The following is a 22329-nucleotide window of genomic DNA, read 5'->3' as shown; positions in this document are numbered from 1 at the left end:
TTCCAGTTTCTTCACAAAAGAAGGGAGCACATCAAATGCATGCATGTGTTTGGTCAAAACCTGTCCCTTGTGAGAGTCAGCATTCCGATTTTTACAAGCAAGTTAATTATCAAGCCCCTTAAAAATGTTCCGTTTGCTTAACAGGTAGAAACCACCACCGACTCCCAACATGCTTAGCAACCCTGTCTTGTCCGCTGCACAAAAAACTTTGAATGCAGCTACAGCTAGCCCAATCAAGAGATCAAGCTTTTCATTTTGGTTTCAAGCTCAGAAGACTTCAGTCTGAAATATCAAATACCCTGAAAACAAGGATTCTTTAGATAGAGCTAGGTGTTATGCAGTTTCAATGCAGCTCCCTCTATTTTGCAGCCTTTACCAAAGGTGTCATGGGCTTTGAAGACACTCAAACTCAGGACGCAAGGAAGAAATGCGCTAAGAGGAAGGCACGCTTGGCAAATCCACACTGCCCGGAAACCAATGTCCCCACTGTGGAAGGACGTGTGGATCTGGAATTGGCCTCCACAGTCACTTACGGACTCATTGCTGAAACCGCGTTCATGGAAGACAATCTTACTCAGCTACGAGTGATCACCAAAGAATAAGACCTCCTTCCCCCACATGAAAATATTCATGTACTGTTTTCACCCACAGGGTATAAACACATGGGCTGTATTCAACATAGCACCAAAGAGATTCCTCTCCTGAGCAAGGAGAAATTCTTGCACTGGCAGAACTCTCCCCACTGTAGAGTTCTCCTGACCCTTCTGAGCAAGACTTGGGGAGGGCACAGAAGGAAGTCTAGCAGGAATCCTTGGCACTGGCTTCTGCTGGCACAAGTTAGTTGGACAGAGGCCATTTCCCACCCCACCCCCCAAATACAGACATATATATGAAAATGTAATTTGTGAAACAGTCCTCAGTCTGGAACAGCACAGCACAAGAAGTGCTTGGTGTCTTATTCATAAAACCGGAACATCCGTAGATATACGTGTAAATAGGGTTACCTGCAAAAAACCACACCATTTGACAGTGTAGGGGGCGGGGGAGGGAAATCTATTAATATGTCTGGTACAGTGGTACCTCGGGTTAAGAACTTAATTCGTTCTGGAGGTCTGTTCTTAACCTGAAACTGTTCTTAACCTGAAGCACCACTTTAGCTAATGGGGCCTCCCGCTGCCGCCGCGCCACTGCCTTACGATTTCTGTTCTCATCCTGAAGCAAAGTTCTTAATCCGAGGTACTATTTCTGGGTTAGCGGAGTCTATAACCTGAAGCATCTGTAACCTGAAGCATCTGTAACCCGAGGTACCACTGTATTCTGAAGCTTTCAGGACAACCGCTTTTGCCCTGTGCTGTCTTCTACAATTCCAAGACTGTTTGCCATTATCACAAGTTGGTAATGTTACAGGTAACCTTTCACATAGCCCAGATTGTCAGCTTCTATTAACCTGCAAGTCTTCCAGCAACTGGCTATGGTAGAAACTGAAAACCCAACACCGTGCATGTTTACTTGGAAAACCCAACACCGTGCATGTTCAATTGCAATTACTTCCAAGTAAACATGCTCAGGTTTACACTTACATATTTGAACATGCAGGTTTATATGCTTCATTCCCCCCCCCCCACAAAAATGCCGTTTCGAAAATTTAAAACTCACCAAAGAGACAAGACTGACGATACTAATATCAAAGCTAACGTTTTGGATTGCAGATGCCAGTCTAGTGGGATCCATAGACGGGATGGTTAACAGCCAGGCAGAAACATACATGATGGGGGCGGAGACAAAAGTGCTGATCACCATACCAGACGTTATCTGCAATCAGAAATTAAGGTGACAACAAGGGCATATGACTTCAACTGCAGATCAGGAGAGGAATATAAATGGGTGAAAACACAACTTTAATGATGTGTGAGCTTTGTGGATCAACATCATCTGATGTGATTTATAAATGGAAAGTATTCAGCAAGTAAAAGCTTGCAACACCATTTAATAATTAATAATCAAAATCTTAATAATATCAAATTTGTATCCCACCTTCAACCTAAAGATTTCCAGGGGAAATATGCAATATTAAAATACAAAGCTTAGTACAAGAACCATAAAACAAACAATATACAGTGGAACCTTGGTTTTCCAGCATCTCGGAAGCCGAACACCCGGAAGTAATTGCTTCCATTTCTGAACGTGCCTCGGAAGTCAAACGGCTTCTGAGGCGCATTTTTCATTTTTCCCTATTGACTTTGCAGCCAGCCCACTGATCCTCGGTTTTCAAATGTTTCGGAAATTGAATGGTCTTCCGGAACAGATTATGTTCAGAAACTGAGGTTCCACTGTACAAAACATCAAGAATGGAGAAAGTTGGACAATCTATAGCATAACCCTCTTGCTTCAACCAAATCCAATGCAATCCGTAATGCATAATCCACAAATGGGTTAAAGATGCATGTATGGAAAGGTTGAAGACCACTGGAGTAATATTTTATTATTTGTTTCATAAAATTTATATACCAATTACAGTGGTGCCTCGCAAGACGAAATTAATTTGTTCCGCGAGTTTTTTCGTCTAGCGAATTCCTCGTCTTGCGAAGCACGGTGTCGGAAAAGTTTTGGAAAAGCTTCAAAAATCGCAAAAAACCTCAAAAAAGGCTACCACACCGCGTTCTATGAGTTGCTCCTCGAAGTCAAGTCGCAACTGTATTAACGGTGTTAAGAAAAAGGAAACAAACTTGCAAAAAACGCAAGACGTTTTCGTCTTGCGAAGCAGCTCAAAAACCGCAAAACCCTTTCGTCTAGCGAGTTTTTCGTCTTGCGAGGCATTCGTCTTGCGGGGCACCACTGTACTCTTGATTCTAAAAACAACAACCAATACCCCTTATTGTAAAAAAACCCAACACCTTTACCTTTGCAAAAAGGTAAAACAGTAAAATCGAGAAAAATTCACAACCGTGCTTTAAAATGTACAAAAGTTAAAATACTAAAACAGATTAAAATTATCTCAACTTGTTAAGCATCTGTGCAAGATTTTCTAAACAAGGATGTTTTTAGCAGGTGCCGAAAATAGTCCAATGAAAGTGCCTGGCTTGATATCAATGGGCAAGGAGTTCCAAAGAACGGTGGAGTTCTTAGAAATGTGGAACGGGTATTATGAGGCACTTGTATTAGTGCAAATTCCACTGATCGGAGTGGTTGAGCGGGCACATGTGGGGAAAGGTAATCTCACAGATAAACAGGTCCAAAGCTGCCAAGGACTTTATATGCTAATAGTAATGCCTTGAACTCATTTTTAAGGCGTTTCAAATATTGATAATTTCAACACTCATGCGGATGCTTTACCTCAATCAAGTGGTATTTAAACTTTGTTAAATAAATAATAATAAAATTTAACCAGTTAAGTGACCCTTGAACGTCTGCAAAAAGCATGAAGTAGAAATAACCAGTAATGTTTCATTACTATGAACAAAACAGATTACTGTGTATGTAAGCCAAAATCTGTAAAAGGTAAAGGTAAAGGTACCCCTGCCCGAACGGGCCAGTCTTGACAGACTCTGGGGTTTGTGCGCCCATCTCACATCTATAAGCCGGGGGCCAGCGCTGTCCGGAGACACTTCCAGGTCACGTGGCCAGCGTGACAAAGCTGCATCTGGCGAGCCAGCGCAGCACACGGAACGCCGTTTACCTTCCCGCTGGTAAGCGGTACCTATTTATCTACTTGCACCCGGGGGTGCTTTCGAACTGCTAGGTTGGCAGGCGCTGGGACCGAGCAGCGGGAGCGCACCCCGCCGCGGGGATTCGAACCGCCGACCTTACGATCGGCAAGCCCTAGGCGCTGAGGCTTTTACCCACAGCGCCACCCGCGTCCCAACAAAGCCAAAATCTGACACATAACTAAATGTTCTTAGGCACAGTGAAAACAATAGGCACAAGTGTATATTGCATTATTATTAACAACTGCGGCCCTTAATCTCTGAGCAGGGTTAAGAAGCCAGGAACACTTGTATAAGAAAAAACTGTTGGGAGTAACAGGACACGAGAAGGTGTTAATTTTCTTCACGAGCATAAAACACCCCATGAATGAGCTAATTGCTGGTGCAGTGTCAGCCAAGGCAGTTGCCATGGTAACAGCCCATTGCCCTGACTCTATCTGTGATTAATGCATGTCTGCTCAGCACTGTGTCTCTGTAAGTCAGTTAGCTGGTTGTCACTTGTCCAATGTTACGTCTTGAATTTCTGAACTTATATAGAGCAACTGAGATACTTTGTACTTGCGTGTATCTGTATCGGGGAAAAACCTAGAGGCTGTATCTATATCTATATCCATATCTACATTCAGAACTGTTTACTGAGCCTTATCTTCTGCAACAGTAACCTATCTAAACCTTTCTCAGCTTCTGTGTGGTGATTGGTACTGGGAGAAACCACCACTGTGTGGATATCTCACCTGAGATTCCCAACAAAATCAATTTTTAGGTCTGCCCTAAGTTTACATTTGTTCACTAAACGTTCAGGAGACATACAATTTCAACCTCCATGTTGAACTGAGTTGCAAATATAGCTACACCAGGAGCTGATGGAAAGACACCATACAGAAATGCATAGTTGGATAAGCTGGTGTGGTTGACCACGCTGTCGCTCTTGTCGAACAGTTCCACCATTTCCCTGCATAGAAGCGGCATCAACAGCCTACAAAAAAAGAAGGGGACAAGGAAACACAAATTACCCAGCGCCAATCTTAATATTGTCTAGCCTCAAAATGCAGCCGTAAGGAATACTGGAATGAAACGGCAGGACAATCTTTTGAACACATTACTCGCCACAATTCAATGCAAAGTTTCTAAACACTCTTAACACCCACTGAGACTTAAGTGCCATGCTGGAAGGACATATAGGAATTCTGCTTTAAATTTTGCCTGTGTGTTTTAAGTAGTCACGCTTGTGAAAATATTAATCAGATGATTCATCAGCTGCAGCTTAAGATGTAGATGTTGAGTCACCTACAGAGTGATCTCCTTAATTACAGTTTACGGATGCTTGATGAATTCAATCATTTTGCCACTTCCTCCTTTAGCACCTCCACTGCTCCAGAAGGTTGGGGGACCTTACACAACCATGTTGGAGGAAGTGCTGGAAGAAGGTTGGCCAAGAAGTCATTCTCCCCACCCTTCCGTCCACAGGATCCCTCTCTACTGGATCAAAAGCTCTCTGTGGACGGAAGGAATCTTTTCATTAGCAGAAGGCAAAGTATAGAAACAACCCAATGGGTACAAGAATTGTCCCCCAAACAGTCTAATATGTACTCCCAAAATGCTAACAGTTAACAGGAAAAATAAATGTTGGAGACCATTCCTGCACCAATTTCATACCGCTTCTATCCTATGAGAGAAGCTATGCACCCAATACTGAAAGTAATAGAAACACAAATGATTGAGAGGGAATCAAACTTACAGTTTAGCTGTGATGAGAAGAATCAGTGCAACAAATGTACCCTTCGTCAGCTTCTTTATTTGGCCCACCATTGTGAGGCCCAGATAAAAGAGTGCTGAGCCAGAAAACGAGCTGCCAAGTCCATCAAAGAAGTTTTCCAAATATTCGGGGATTTTTTGCTTAAGAATGAAGTTTGAGCCAATTCCTATGAAGACCATGAACACAATTGGGTTCTGCAGCACTCGAAGAAGCCCAAGTCCCACAATCTTGATTCTGCTGTGAGAGAGATTTTGATTGTCTCGCGATTTCTGGATTTCACAGAAGATAAATCCTAAGGGATTTAGCATCATAAGAGATATTGGTGCAACCAGGTAAATGTACTGGAGATACTCTGGATATGTGGTTTGATATAAAGCTTCAACTACAAGAGAGAGAGAGAGAGATGGAAAAAGAATTATTGACAAGGATTTTAATGGAAATGTTTACACCCACACACATCACTCTATTCTTAAATATATGCAGTTTCTGAAAGTCACATGGGCCGAGATCCAAAGATTTTCATCCACAATCTACTGTTCATGCAGGAGAGCTCTCTTAGGCAAGCAAGCAATCATTATACAGTGGTACCTCGGGTTACATATGCTTCAGGTTACATACGCTTCAGGTTACAGACTCCTCTAACCCAGAAATATTACCCCGGGTTAAGAACTTTGCTTCAGGATGAGAAGAGAAATTGTGCTCCAGCGGCACAGCAGCAGCGGGAGGCCCCATTAGCTAAAGTGGTGCTTCAGGTTAAGAACAGTTTCAGGTTAAGAACGGACCTGCAGAATGAATTAAATACTTAACCCGGGGTACCACTGTATGTGCGTTATATGCATATATGTATCTGTGTGTGTGTGTGTGTGTGTGTGTGTGTGAAAGAGAGAGAGAGAGAGAGAGAGAGAGAGAGAGAGAGAGAGAATACGAAGTGGGTGGTTGCACAGCAACTTCAAAAAGTTATTTTGACTGTGTGATTAAAGAAATCAGTTGATTTAACGGCTTGACTAAAATTGACACATTTAACCAACTGATTCAAATGTGCATTAGTAAAAATAGTTTTGAAACAAAAAAACACAGAGTTAATTTTTAGGTGCAGGGGGAAAAAGTGTTGACAACATTGAATGGCTTAAAATCTTTCCATACGAGATTGCTCTTCCGGTAAACTGATGCACTCCCTTTGCTCAGATCCTGAAGATTGCATGCAACTAAGTCTAGTGTTAGAAATCCCACAGGCACCAGACGAGTTTTGTGACTGGCGTGGGTCTAATTGTGACCACATGGAGCTCTCTAGATGCAGATGCCAGGCTGGCAACTGCCCTATTTATCTGGCTGGCCCCTCCAGCTTTCCGAAGCAGGCAAACAGAAGAGCTTATTGATTGCATTTCTATCCCTTCCTTTTCTCTAAGAAGTACATGGTTCACACCCCACCCCCGGCTTAGTTAATCCCTACAACGACCCTGTGAGGCTGTGCCTGGCCCAAGGTCACCCAGTGAGCTATATGGTTTAGAGGAGATTTGAACTCAGGTCCGAGTCCAGCAGTCTACACTACCCTGGCTTCCTAGAGCAGTGTTTTTCAACCACTGTTCCGCGGCACACTAGTGTGCTGCGAGATGTTGCCTGGTGTGCCGTGGGGAAAATTCGAAAGATTTTTTTAAAAAAATGTCAAATTTTCGCCCACTAGGCGGGCACCGGACTGTGTCCACCCTATTTTCCATCCATCCTGGGTGGGGATCAGATCGGATGGGATCAGATGAGAACGGACAGGCGGTCCGCTCTCATCCGATTCCCCATAGAGAGCAGCGGGGCTCTGACATCTCCCTCTCCGCACACAGTGGTGGTGTGCCTCGTGATTTTTTTCATGAAACAAGTGTGCCTTTGCCCAAAAAACGTTGAAAAACACTGTCCTAGAGTACTTCTGCTTACGGGGCAGCTATATGAATTTAGGTGAATAAATATGGGGAAAGCAAAATGTCACTTAAGAGAAGGATCTGAAACATTTGCCTTGAAGCATGGGCTCGTTTTATTCTAGATTGTTTCAAAGTGTTGTAAACCACTTTTGAGATTCTTTTTCTTTATAATAATAACTACTTTCATGGGGGGGGGGAGAGATGGCACCTATACGTTCCTTTATGGCGAACGTAACCCTGGTTTAAGGGGGCCATTAGGCAATGAGCTTATATATCTGAGTTTCTAACATTGACTAAGTCCTACTCAGAGCAGAGCAACCGAAATTAATGAAGCTAGGTTAGCCATGCACAATGAACTTCAACAAGTCTATTCTGACTAGGATTAGAATCAGAGTTGGAAGGGACCATGAGAGTCATCCAGTCCAACCTCCTGCAATGCAAGAATATTTTGCCCAATGTGGGGCTTGAAACTATGACCCTAAGTTTAGAGAGTCTACTAGCTTTGGGTACTGCTCCCCTGAACTTTGAAAAACAATCCAGCACTCCCATTAACTTGCTCCCATTAGGTCTGATCTCATTCCATTGTTGAAACCGTATTCACATTGTGCTACACTCAGGATGATAACAACAACAACAACAACAATTTATTATTTATTCCCCGCCCATCTGGCTGGGTTTCTCCAGCCACTCTGGGCGGCTCCCAACAGAATATTAAAAACATGATAAAACATCAAACATTAAAAGCTCCCCTAAACAGGGCTGCCTTCAGATGTCTTCTAAAAGTCAAATAGTTGTTTATTTCCTTGACATCTGATGGGAGGGAGTTCCACAGGGCGGGCGCCACTACCGAGAAGGCCCTCTGCCTGGTTCCCTGCCACCTCACTTCTCGCAGTGAGGGAACCACCAGAAGGGTCTTGGAGCTGGACCTCAGTGTCTGGGCTGAGCAATGGGCGTGGAGGTACAGGCCGTTTAGGGCTTTACAGGTCAGCACCAACACTTTGAATTGTGCTCGGAAAAGTACTGGGAGCCAATGTAGGTCTTTCAGGACCTGTGTTACATGGTCTCGGCGGCCACTACCAGTCACCTGTATGGCTGCCGCATTCTGGATTAGTTGTAGTTTCCAGGTCACCTTCAAAGGTAGCCCCTTATAGAGCGCATTGCAGTAGTCCAAGCGGGAATAAAATACCAAGCATTGGACTGTATCCCTCCCATTGCCATGAACAAATAGTCACAATCTAATAGAATGCTTTCCGGTACAAAATGCAATACCCGCAGAGTCTCCTGCCTCCTGCATGTGTGAATGCCGTCTTTCAGATTTAGGTCCATACAAATCTGGGACACACCAATGAGGCCCTGATCTTTAAATCAGACGTCTGAAGCTACTACTAAGCTTTAAGGAAAGGGCCGCTTGGCTTCTGTCAACCACATCATCTTTATGCACCCATCTGTACCTTCAAGAGTACTACCAGACTGTAAAGAGATTGGCAACTGAAAAGTCCTAGAAATTTTGCTGCCTTAGCTAACTATTCACAACCCTGTTTAATCTACGGGCAGAGTTCAAGCATTTGCTGCTGGCTTATTAACCTATGACTCTGTTGTGGGTCCTTATCTGCATGGATTATGTGGCGACAATAAAAGATCCCAGGCAGTTATTCTGGTGACATTAAGCTCTTGCAGGAAAGGGCTTTGCAGAATGCCTGTTAAAACACTACAGGTGCTATTCCAAAGCTGGTGCAAGGTTAACTGCAAAACAACAGAAGAAGAAGTAATATAAAAGACAGTATGAAGCACGCACCGAGACTGAGATGAAATGAAATGTGCACTAGGGAGCCCAGATACACAGCATGGAGGATGGTGATAGGCTGTGGTATCAGCTGCTATTCAAACACACAAAGAAGTGTAAAGCTTCACCTTGAACCAGTTGAGAGTAAGGGAAGCCTTGGGCTAAATAAATATAGCACTGCATATAGCCTGGCCCTTTTAAGGTGCCACCTTAGAAGCATAGGAGATGAGGAGAAAAGGGCAGCTATGGTAACAGAACATGCTAGCAAGCCACATTATGGCATGAAGATGACAAGCGTCGGCCCAGAAACCCTCGCTGCTTTCGCACAAAGGTCCTTCAGGAATACATGAGGCTGAAAGCATTGACAGAAAGCAAAAGGCACCCCCCTCTAGCCAAAACCTAAATAACATTTTTTACGGTGTCACTGAACTGCAACTGAACGCTCAATGTAGCTCACAAAATATTTAAAGGAAACAATGCAAACATATTAAAACTGTATTGGGGGGGTGTCAAAAATTCCTGAAAGCAACAGCAGCATGCCTCCCCAAGCAGGAAGTAAAATGTGACACTACCATAGAGAAGGCTGTAACATAAACGCCAAGCCCACCCCCTCGAGCTGCCACTGTTTTATATGAAAGAGGACATTTCTATAGGTGAGTCCTATAGCGATATAAAGATTGTGCCTGAAAACTATCCAGCAGTCCATGAAGTTTTTCTAGCTATCACAACAGCCTGCCATCTACATTTTACATTCCTGTATAGAGAAAAGGTGTATGCAAATTAAAATCATTTGCATGCATGTGCTTAATTAGTTGCAAGGTGGTATTTTGAGAGCAAAAGTCAAGTTGTCACCTAATTTAGATTTGGGGTGAATGCCCTGATACAGTCAAATGTAAAGAGGAAGGAAGGAGAAGCAGCAATGGCAAAGCAGAGATTTGGTGTCTTTGTGAGAGCCAGTGTGGCATAGTGGTTAAGAGCGGTGGACTCATAATCTGGTGAACTGGGTTCGCTTCCCCGCTCCTCCACATGCAGCTGCTGGGTGACCTTGGGCTAGTCACACTTCTCTGACGTCTCTCAGCCCCACTCACCTCACAGAGTGTTTGTTGTGGGGGAGGAAGGGAAAAGGAGATTGTTAGCCACTTTGAGACTCCTTAGGGTAGTGCTAAAGCAGGATATCAAATCCAAACCCAAACTCTTATCCCTCTTTGCAAACACAGGGAGAAAATCCCAAGTGCTCCCCTATTTGGTAGAAGAAATCCAGAAAAGGAAGCCACAGGGATTCAAACCGCACTTATGTTTGTAGCAACAGGTTTCATATCTTACAAGTCATCTGCATATTCTCAAACTTGACACAAACAACTTCACTGGGAATTTTTGGAGAAGAGGTCAGGCCCTATATGCAAAAAACAAAAAACCTCACCTGTCTTGAAAAAACTCCTAGCTGTATTGGATTTCTAAAATACTCAAAAATCAATTTTCCTCCCTCAGAAAGTCCCATGTTCCATTTTGTTTACAATTTCTCCACTCAGCGTTATTAGAATTACTCATGGTATGTGGTGCTTAAAGGACACCTAACTAATGTTTAACTATGACCTGTTAAGTCCCTTTTAATGATGGGAGTCAAAAACCACCGGATTTGCAGAGCCAATGTTTTCTGCCGCATTGCGCCATTCAAGGACTCTCAGCTTACCTCTCCCAGCTGAGAAGCATGATCTTTTAAAACAGATTAGCTGTTATATGCTCTTAAATCAGGGTGGGGCAGAGAGAGAACATGAGAACCGGTCCTAAAACATTTCGCCCCCCCGCATGGACCACTTGAAAATTGCAGAGGGGTATTAGCAGAGCACAGAATGAGCTGCTTTTCTCCTTCAACACTGCTTTTGTCAAAACCAAACCATGTTATGGGAGTCACAGAGGGGGTTCGTTCTCAGCTGCCAGAGAAAAGTACAGAGCCACACAGATTCTTGAGTGTTCCATCAGTGCTCCAGAGATCAGCAGAGTGGAGCATGTGGACCACTGCTTGATGGTCTCTGTCTCAGAATACAGAGGAACTGTGCTGTTGGCTTTTGTCAGTTTCGAGAAACAATGGATTGCATTTCCAGGAGTTAAATCAAACTGCTGCGTCAGCAGCAACAAAGTGACCTCCCCAGGGTGCAAGCCTGGGCAGTGAGTAAGGCGGTCTTGGGCTGGCTAGATGACAAGGTCTTGCCAATGTGGTCCAAAGGAAAGCAGAGCAATGTGTTTGGCACCAGTGTGGTTTTAGGAGTTGCTGGAAGGAGCCAACCAACTTCCTTAGGAGCTCCATTTTGAATTTGTGTAGGGTTTCCTCCGTAGTCTTTTCTTGTCCCAAAGATATTCCACAAGGCAGCGGAATACCAGCCATCTAAATCAGGTCAATGTTAAGAAGAAAATTCACTACAGTGGTACCTCTGGTTGCGAACGGGATCCGTTCCGGAGGTCCGTTCGCAACATGAAAAGCCCGCAACCTGAAGCACCGTTTCTGCACAGGTGCGCGGCACGATTTGGCACTTCTGCACATGCGCAAAGCATGATTTAGCACTTCTGCACATGCGCAAAGCATGATTTAGCACTTCTGCGCATGCACAAGCGGCGAAACCCGGAAGTAACCCTTTCCGGTACTTCTGGGTCACCGCGGGACGCAACCTGAAAAAACTTAACATGAAGCAAAAGTAACATGTATGACTATAGTTTCTTCTGAAGTGTATGCAGCACACACACACACACACACACACACACACACTTTGAACTAAACTCAAGGCTGCAGACTGCAGTTCTGCACATATGCAGAAACGCCACTGCATGCAGAATTCTATTGAACTCAGCTTTTAAGTATAAAGCTTCAATCACATGGAAAAAAAACACACATTCTCCCCATCACTAGCAGGTGCAGGAACAAATTAGGCATACTGACTTCATACTGATTTCTAAAATTCCCTATCATTCTGTCTCATTGATGACCACTCTGCTGAAGTGATTTAATCACATTCACTTAAACTTAAGCACTAATGGCAACTAATCCAACTAGCGGAAGGGGAAAACAAACAAACAAAATCCAGAAACAAAAGAATGAACTGGAATTAACTTCTAGCTTCTTTGATCAAAACAGTCAAGGATCCACACATCCAGGGTCAATACACTTTGCAAGCTTTGTTTTTGTTCTGCTTTCTTAAAGCAGAACACAGCTGGTAGGATCTGGGCACAAGCAGAAACATTCACCTGCTCACTAAGCCAAAAGCCTCTCAAACTACAGTTTTATACGCAGGCATGCTGCTGAAATTGCATTGAAGTCAACAGGGATCAATCAATTTAACTGTGTCAAGGCCATTCACAAAAAGCAGTCATCATCTGAACTGGCTCCAAGGCAGCCTCTTTCTGCTGGATCAACTGAATATTGCCAACAATGCTAAAAGTCCAATCCTGAGTTATCCCCTAACAAGGGTTTTCAGTGAGGCATAATGACTTCTCCAATAGTATACAGCACCATAGGTGCATGCATGAGTTGTATCCAAAGGTGCGCAGGAATTTTTGCTGATGGAACTATTTGCTTTACTTGTTCTAGAATATTGCACAACAAAAATGAAACTACACTCCAATATATTAATCCACTTGTACAGCAAGTTGTACAGGCTGGGCAACTTCCTGCCCAACCAAAAGCATGAGAACAGTTATAGGACCTTCCTATTATATCACCGGATAAGCCTTTGTGTACATGTTTGCAGAACAGTGCCAATGGCCACTTTTCCAACCCTTGCTTGTGGTTTTCTTTTTCTTTTTTGGGGGGCATCCAACCAATTCTCTGTGACAGGGAGCCAAACATTCTCAATCTTTGTATGTGAAGACCTTAGACGCAAGCAAGCAAGCATCACAGCTAGTTAAAGTAATTGCTGGATACAAAATAATTGCCTGAACTAAATTACCGTATTTTTCGCCCTATAGGACACACTTTTTCCCCTCCAAAAATGAAGGGGAAATGTGTGTGTTTCCTATGGGGCGACTGCAGGCTTTCGCTGAAGCCTGGAGAGTGAGAGGGGTCGGTGCGCACCGATCCCTCTCACGCCCCGGGCTTCGGGCAGATATCCGCAAGCCTGGGGAGCCCGGCAGGAGTTCCCACCGGGCTCCCTAGGCTTGCGGATAGCAGCCTGTTCTGGGGGCTGGGGAAGCTCGGGCTTCCCCCGCTCCAGCCCCGCACCTGGGGGGGGGGAATAATTCCCCCCTTTATTTCCCCCCCAAAAAAACTAGGTGTGCCCTATGGGCGGGTGTGCCCTATAGGGCGAAAAATACAGTACTAAAGGGTGATCTTGGATACAGATTCTAAAAGAAAGATCTCTTCCCATTTTAGCCGTATTAACATAGATTTGGATGGAACACCGTTTGTGGAAGAGGGCAGATGGCTGTTTCAGCTTCCCTTCTTTCTGCAGACCACTCTGCCACCTAAAAACATGCTCCAGGCAGTTTGAGGGAATGGCGTGGGAGGCTGCAGGGGGGGGGGGCACCAAAAACGACTTCTCTTTCTATTAGCTGAACCTTCCAGAGAATGCAAACTCTTTCCATGAATGGAGGGGGTTCTCCTAGTCATTCCCACTGGGAATGTTTAGTCTGTCAACCTACTGGTGGACATTATTGCCATTCACCCCAGAAAATCAACACAAGAACTAGAAAAATAAGTATTCAACTGGATCAATTTTTGGTGGTAAAGAAATGAAAAAGTTCTAGTGCTGCCAAGAACACCTTACATTGAAAACATGCCTTCTCACTGAACAATTCTGAGTGAAACTGACAGACAACAACAACTACTTGGGTAGTACATGGCTTTGCTTAGTAGAGTGGCTGGGGTAACTCAGCCAGATAAATAGCAAAATTATTATTATTAATTATTATTATTATTATTATCTCATCAGTTCTGCTTCATGTGACTCATAGTGCAACAGAATGTGGTCTTTCTCAAATTCAAAAGCACAAATTAGCAGCTGTAACAACAGTGCACGCATTGTGTACATCATCAATGCAAACAAGTCACTATGCATTCCTAAGGCACAGAGTGTTATGAAACAATCTCATTACAAACAAAAAAAAATACATAAATTTGTTTCTTACCTATAGGATAGCCCAGTGCAAAGTCATTGCTCTGAGTAGCAAAAATAGGAAACAGTCCAGCTCTGCTAAACCGCCTCTCAGGAGTAGCTATCAACAGTGTTAAAATGCAGACCAAGAAGAACACTGATGCTTTGGCAACAAGGATGCTGTATAAAAAGGACCAATTCACGTTGGAAAAATTCAGTACAACCATGTTTTTGAACAATAAAGCTGGGAGTGCAAAACAGGAGACAAAGTTTCCGAGTCCTTTGGCCTGAGTTGATGTGATTATGTTAACTCTTCCAGCTATATATCCACAAAGGATTATGCCAAAGCATTGTAACAAGGCTGGGAAAAGCTTACTTATTGACATAGAAGGAGAATTGCTGGTGAAGTTCAGCTGGTACCCAAATCTGCCTGAAAGCAGATTGGACATATTGGCTGAAGAAGAGAGATTCTTTGTGCTGACATACGTGTAAATATCCATATTCATTCAGCGCTTCTGAAAATGTAGCATGTGGATTCTGATCTGTAAAACAAGGAAGGCAGCGTTCGTTATTGTATTGCAGTGAGATTGAGAAAGCCCCTCACATCGCAGTAAAATGGAACAAAAACAGGAACCCTAAAAGGGAACTGGAAGTAGGAGACAAGGCCAATAGGGAGCTGAAATAAATATTATTCCGTTGAAAGAAAAGATAAGATAGCACATCTAAAGAACTGTTATCCTTAAGCAAGATAACACAACTTCTCCATAAGGAAAAAAAATGTTTGTCTAGATTTTATTTATGTTAAAATACCAAAACATGATTTTCAGAACTTTATTTTTTCTCCTGTTTTCCTATAATCAAACTATTTCAGCAAGTTTTATGATTTCAATCATTTCTAGATTTGATGTCAGGTCACTGAAGCTTGCCATATTGAAGAATCAAAATCGGTGGGTGCAGGGAGAAGGACTCTGGATTTCATTAGCAACAGAAGCCATAATACAATAATTTGTCATGCAATCAGTGTAGAGATAAGACCGTTTATCACATCATAATGGGAACATTGTACATGTTCAGCCACACATGCATCTCCAGGGCAAACAAGAAGATGCACTGGTCATCCAGTTCCAATGGAGTCGCAGTATCGGCAAGATCTTCCCTCACAGAAAATGCAGGAAACTTGCCATTCCCATGATGCACCTGGCTGGCTAGCTGCTATTATTGTTGAATGGTCACTTTAAAATCATAGAATCATAGAGTTGGAAGAGACCACAAGGGCCATCGAGTCCAACCCCCTGCCAAGCAGGAAACACCATCAGAGCACTCCTGACATATGGTTGTCAAGCCTCTGCTTAAAGACCTCCAAAGTAGGAGACTCCACCACACTCCTTGGCAGCAAATTCCACTGTCGAACAGCTCTTACTGTCAGGAAGTTCTTCCTAATGTTTAGGTGGAATCTTCTTTCTTGTAGTTTGAATCCATTGCTCCGTGTCCGCTTCTCTGGAGCAGCAGAAAACAACCTTTCTCCCTCCTCTATGTGATATCCTTTTATATATTTGAACATGGCTATCATATCACCCCTTAACCTCCTCTTCTCCAGGCTAAACATGCCCAGCTCCCTTAGCCGTTCCTCATAAGGCATCGTTTCCAGGCCTTTGACCATTTTGGTTGCCCTCCTCTGGACACGTTCCAGTTTGTCAGTGTCCTTCTTGAACTGTGGTGCCCAGAACTGGACACAGTACTCCAGGTGAGGTCTGAATGTGAAACTGTGAAGGTTCATTATTGTTTCACAAGTTGTGTATGTCTTTAAGGGCCAGGGCCAGGGCAAATAACGAGACCCAGTCTTACAGCTGTGAAACATAGCAGGTGCTGCTAGGTTGTGTCAATTAAGCTGTGTCAGCATTTGGGCATAGTATATAAGGAGCAGCACCTAGCTCTCTCCTTACCCTGGGGGATGGCTTGGTGGTTGGGTCATGTTTGTTGTTATCTTTAGTGTAAAAGGAGTTTTCGTTTTTGTTATTAAAACCTTGCTTAAGTTATTTTTTAGTCCCTTTTTAATGCATGGTCTCCCCAGCAAGCTCTCTGCAGCGCTACTAAACTGCAAATAGCCAACAATTATAAGCTGCTGCAGATGGGCAAATTGTGCTTCTCTCAGCCTAACTGCCATGTCACTGTTGTATGGGCAGTTCATTATACAGTGGCATGCTGGTGATCCAGAGGAGCAAAAGCCACAGAATGTTGAGGGTCAGGATTACCCTCCAAGATAAAAAGGGTGGAGAGAGAGAAGAGGCCTGCTTGAACCCCACAGGTCTGGATGGCACCAAGAACAGGAGTGTTCTTGTTAGTGTGTTAGGATGACATGCAACCGTTGTTATTGCTGTTGGTTGTTTTTACAGGTCGCCACTCGTTTCCTCTAATGGCCAATTCAGGTGGTGGAATGCCTATGAGTTAGAAGGCAAAACACAGACCGCTTAAATTAGGATAGTGGTGTCTATATATTTAGGGCACTCCTTGCATACATACATAAGGTTGTACATAATAAACAAACAATCAAACAGCTCAGCAAAAAGGCCAAGCTTGCCAAGTGGATTCTAGGAGCCATGGAATGTTTGAAAATTGAGGTCAGCATTCATGGGCATAGCCAGGATTTTTGTTGGGAAGGGGGCGGGACTTTTGTTGGGGAGGGCAGAATTGACATGATTGGTCAGTTAGTTAAGTACACTGGTACCTCACGTTACAAACGCCTCAGGTTACAAACTCCGCTAACCTGGAAGAGTTACCTCGAGTTGAGAACTTTGCCGCAGGATGAGAATGGAAATTGTGTGTCAGCGGTGCAGCGGCAGCAAGAGGCCCCATTAGCTAAAGTGGCACCTCAGGTTAAGAACGGACCTCTGGAACGAATTAAGTTCGTAACTAGAGGTACCGCTGTATTTCTCTTGTTTTACTTAATCTTGGGGGGTAGCTGTCCCCCCTTGGCGAAACCATGGTCAGCATTGTAGGCTGGAATCTTAAGAGGTGTGGCTGCACCCCAAAATGTTAAGGCTGGTTAAGTTTGTATTCCCTATACAGTATAGGTGAATACAGTTGTACCTTGGTTTTCAAACAGCTTAGTTCTCGAACTTTTTGGATGCCAAATGCCACAAACCCGGAAGTGACTGTTCTGGTTTGCGAACTATTTTTGGAAGCCGAATGTCTGACGGGGCTTCCGCGGCTTCCGATTGGCTGCAGGAGCTTCCTTCAGCCAATCAAGAAGCCACGCTTTGGTTTCTGAACGTTTTGGAAGTCAAACAGACTTCTGGAATGGATTCCATTTGACTTCCAAGGTACGACGTACTCAGGAATATGCAGATCAACTGTGCTTTGGAAGGATTCATGATTATTGGCAAAGCAGAGATTCTTGTGTAAACTGTGTAGATACAGCACCAAAAGTCTGTCTGTATTTAGTTTCCATTGTGAAGAAAACTGTGGTTTTATTTGCATATTCACTAATAGTAATATATATATATATATTGGGGGGCTGATTGTTACAGAAAGGTGATCATTTCTGTCTCATTCACATTTAAAATGTCTGTTAGGCTTTAATTTGGGTAACTTTGGGCTAATATCAAACTGAAACAACATGCCCTAAAATGTTATCGTAAGCCAAGTGTACGAAATGTCAAAGAGGACAATGTTTCTACAACAAAAGAATCTTTGTAGATAAATTTATCTGCTATTTAATAGAAGACATACTGATTGAATGTAGCTTTTTCCAACCAAGCTGAAGTAAAATCTTTGTAGGAGGAAGCTAGCTGCATAATTTTACCCTTTTGTTACCCTACTCAAGAGAGATTTTTAAAAGGCATAAATCAGGGGTCGGCAAACTTTTTTTCAGCAGGCGGCCACTCCACTGCCCTTCAGACCTTGTGGGGGCACAGACTATTTTTTTTTTTGGGGGGGGGGAATGAACGAATTCCTATGCCTCACAAATAACTCAGAGATGCATTTTAAATAAAAAGACACATTCTGCTCATGTAAAAATATGCTGATTCCCGGACTGTCCATGGTCTGGATTTAGAAGGTGATTGGGCCGGATCCGGCCCCCAGGCCTTAGTTTACTTACCCATGGCATAAATTGTAGACTTCTTGTAAACCAAGCAAAACTTTCTACAAAAGTCACCTCATATTTTAAATCTGGGGATCAAATAATCATACCCTGACACAAGACAGATAAAAAGGTGCTATTGTGAAGGTATTTTAATGCTTGAGATGGTTAATAAAGTGGGGGGGGACCACAACAGCAGTCGTCATAGGATCTCCCTCAAATTAAGCAATCTCAAATTTTATTAACTCAAAACTCTTAACAGTTTTTTGTGCATCATTGTTTCTCTGAAAGCATCTAAGACACATGACAATACAAAAACGTTTATCTGAGGTTTTTAAAAGAAATAAGTGACAAGAGAATATTAAACATCTACAAAGCCTAACAATCATAAAAATATTATTTTCCCCAGATGGCAACAACCATCTTTAGACCCCTGGCTTGCATACAAATAGCGCAGTCAAATGTTACAGAGGTCACACCTTTCACATAAAATTGTTTATCATATGAATTACCGTATTTTTCGCTCTATAAGACGCACCAGACCACAAGACGCATCTAGTTTTTGGAGGAGGAAAACAAGAAAAAAAATATTCTGAATCTCAGAAGGCAGAACAGCAAGAGGGATCGCTGCACAGTGAAAGCAGCAATCCCTCTTACTGTTCTGGCTTCTGGGATAGCTGTGCAGCCTGCATTTGCTCCATAAGACGCACACACATTTCCCCTTACTTTTTAGGAGGGGAAAATACGGTAAGTTCTCAGAAAGGCTCCTAACATTTGCACCGCAGATGTGAAGGGTTAACATTAATCTCTTTGACAAATAGGAGGCTGAGTAAACATCAGGATTCCTTACTAATTCTGTTGACAAAGCAAAGGTCTGGCCTGTCCATTTTCATTCATTATGCCCTTATGAATCTAAGGTCCCAGTCGTTACTTAAGTCTTGCCAAAGGACAGGTGTGGAAAGTAGACTGCTGCCAAGTTCTCCTACTGAATCTGCTTTCCTCCATGGTTGGTAAATATGGGGCAAGCCTCTCAGAGTCATGTTTTGTCCAAGAGACTGCTGGTCACCAAGGTCAAATATAGTATACCAAGAATGCCACTGCCTATCTTTTTATTTCACTGTGGTGTTGTCTTTTTAGGAGGGAGGAAGACAGCTTTTAACCTTCATGCAACAGCAGTCAGGGAGCAAACCTAAGAGCACAGCATAATGTAACTTCACCCCACCCCACCCTGTTTACCTAAGGTAAAGGTACCCCTGACAGTTAGGTCCAGTCGCGGACAACTCTGGGGTTGCACACTCATCTCGCTCTATAAGCCAAGGGAGCCAGCATTTGTCTGCAGACAGCTTCCAGGTCATGTGGCCATCATGACTAAGTCGCTTCTGGCGAGCCAGAGCAGCGCACAGGAACACCATTTACCTTCCCGCCGCAGTGGTACCTATTTATCTATTTGCACTTTGACATGCTTTTGAACTGCTAGGTGGGCAGGAGCTGGGACCAAACAACAGGAGCTCACCCCGTCACGGGGATTTGAACCGCAGACCTTCTGATAGGGAAGCCCTAGGCTCTGTGGTTTAGACCACAGCAAAAATAGGACCGCAGTAAGTCATCAGTGCCAAAAGACCAAGTTGGTCAGACTACAACCAAATTCATATCCTCAATTGGCCATAAAAAAAACCCAGAGTGTTCAATCAGTCACACTCTCATAGACTATTCTGCTTTACAAACCAAGGCACAAGGATGATGATGATGATATAATAATAATAATGGATGGGACTGAATTACAGTTTTTTAATATAAAAAGGTTCACAACAGCAGCTAACAGTAGTTAATATAAATACCAAACCTTTTGACGATTATTTTTATTGCTATTTTCGTTAACGGTAGTGCTTTAACAATAGTGGACCAATCAACAGGACAAATATTTTTGGCCAGTCAAATGCAAAACACAAGGTGATCCATATTCTAAGCCAGCCAACCGCCTCAGTGCCTCTGCCCCCAAATAAACATAATGATTCAATTCCAGTAAAGATAATGGTTAAATTCCTATTTCTACTTTGCCACTTGAGAAAATAGGCTGAACTGAACTGGGCTGACAAAAACAACCATCCTAAAGAGATTTTCCAGTTCTATGCACTGTATCCAAACAGTGCCAATGGACCAGATGGTGATATGCTGTGATATTCACAAATAGCCCTATTTATGATCAAGCATGCAAGTCTCACTGAAATCATGCCACATTAATAAATAAATAAAACAAAACACCACCTAAATATCTTAAGTATAATATCACAATGCTATCAATATTATTTGTAGGGCTGCTGCCTAGTTAAGAAAGAATGGTTGATTGACTATATGAACTTTAATTGGCTGCCCAATTAAATCCAGATATGCAAACAAAGGAGGGTTCTAAAGAAAAATATGCTTGCTTCCTTTTTAGATGTGGCACACATGCACCACTTCAAGCATATTGCCTCACATATAGGAAGGAATGCTTGTCAAAGTGGTATATTGTTATATCTGGTTTATGCAGCATCAAAAGCAGTCAAACATTTTAAAGTCTAAGACACTACCCTAAGACCAAGTAACTGCATCTGCAGTTGCAGTTTGGAAGAAGAACATAACAAAATATTTTACTGCACGTTAACACCACAGTTATGATTAAATGCTGCAATTACACCTCCAAAGTGGTGAAAAATACCTACTCAACCCACCAAAAAAATCATCTGCTGATTTAAATAGGAACAGGATGCACCTAACTTTCTGTCGAATTTAAGAAAACTCATGTTTCCCCTCATCTGTGAAAGGGGGAACCGATATTCACCATCACCTTATGGAACCAGATACCCAGCTGTTCTCTTCTTGCAAAAAAAAAAAAAGAAGAAAAAGAAACAAACACCTCTTCGGTTGGTTTCAAGCGCAGATAGGGCGACTTAAAGAGAAACCACACAAATGCCTTGTAAATTGTCCCCCACCGCCCACGACTTGGCTTATCCGGTTTGCAACGCGCGAAAAGGCCGGGCCGAGATGCAAACCGCTGCCGGGCTGCGATTACTTGATTTAAAGGGAAAGGGTCGCCGCCAATCCGCCCGCGGCAAACGCCTTGCACCCACCCCGAAAGACGCGCCGCAGCCAATGGGATCCTGTTTACCAGAGAGGGCGATTTGCTGGTGGAGAGTTTGAGCCAGACGCGGCGGCCCTCGCGCGCCGGCGGACGAACCCGAAGGGGAGACCCCTAAACGCAGACGCAACACGCGCACGCAGCCACATGGCAACCTGAACCAGAGGGCGGGAGTCGCCCCACAACTGCACCGACCCCAATAAAAGCCGTGCAGCACACAGACACGTCCCAGAAACGCCGTAAATGCAAAGTCACCTGGCAAATGCAAAGTCATGCAGTCCCAAGTCTTTGCGCGCTGGCCCTTTTGGGGTGGCTTCACTTTGGGGCGGCCCCGCTGGATAATAATAATAATAATAATAATAATAATAATAATAATAATAATAATAATAATATGGTCCTAAGTGTTCGCAGGGGGCTCTGCTTCCAGCCTCCCCTCCCCCAGCTCTCTCAGTCTCCCATTGCCCTCGTAGTAGTGGCTGCCGTCCAAGGTGAACCTGGCGCGGCGTGTGGAGAGCCGAGCGGCGTCTCCTCGCTGCTGTTTGGGAGCGGAGTCAAGGCGCGGGGGTTATGCAGGGAGAAAGAAGGAAGGAAGGAAGGGGGTCCCCTTTCCCTCGTTTACCTGCCCTCGCCCTACGGCGGCTGCAGCAGCAGCGGCAGGCAAAGCAAGGCGGGCATCTCCGGCCCACGCCGCCGTTGTCGCCTGGGCGCCCGGGAGCAGCGCGCGTGGGACGGAGCCGGCGGCGCGTGAGCTCAGCGCAGAGGCGGGCCTGCCCGCCAAAACCCGCCCCGTCGCAAAAGGCTGCTTTTAAGATGGCGGCGGCAGCTGCTGCTGTGTTTTTTGTTGTGCTGCTGCTGCAGTAAAAAGCAAACCAGAGGCCTTGGAGATTCGCGCCGCGCAG

At 43.9% G+C, this 22329-nt stretch overlaps 1 protein-coding gene across 2 annotated transcripts in view; it reads right to left on the bottom strand.

Annotated features, from left to right (window-relative positions):
• GPR155 (G protein-coupled receptor 155) overlaps positions 1-22199 on the bottom strand; it is a 38050-nt gene extending 15851 nt beyond the window's left edge. Inside the window, exons 1-5 of one of the 2 annotated variants that reach the window (XM_082236302.1) lie at positions 22050-22199; positions 14266-14773; positions 5443-5842; positions 4515-4680; positions 1657-1812 (exon numbers count right to left, since the gene is read on the bottom strand). In XM_082236302.1, the coding sequence (XP_082092428.1) occupies positions 1657-1812; positions 4515-4680; positions 5443-5842; positions 14266-14737 (1194 nt within the window). In that variant the 5' untranslated portion in view covers positions 14738-14773; positions 22050-22199. The remainder of the gene's footprint in view (positions 1-1656; positions 1813-4514; positions 4681-5442; positions 5843-14265; positions 14774-22049) is intronic. The other variant, XM_082236301.1, reaches the window with a different exon arrangement.
• Positions 22200-22329: the final 130 nt, after the last annotated feature.

Source organism: Podarcis vaucheri, assembly GCF_965113315.1.
Source record: "Podarcis vaucheri genome assembly, chromosome: 1".
Lineage (NCBI taxonomy): Eukaryota > Metazoa > Chordata > Lepidosauria > Squamata > Lacertidae > Podarcis > Podarcis vaucheri.
The sequence above is the reverse complement of the archived record's forward strand: the minus strand, read 5'-3'. Positions and strand labels throughout refer to the sequence as shown.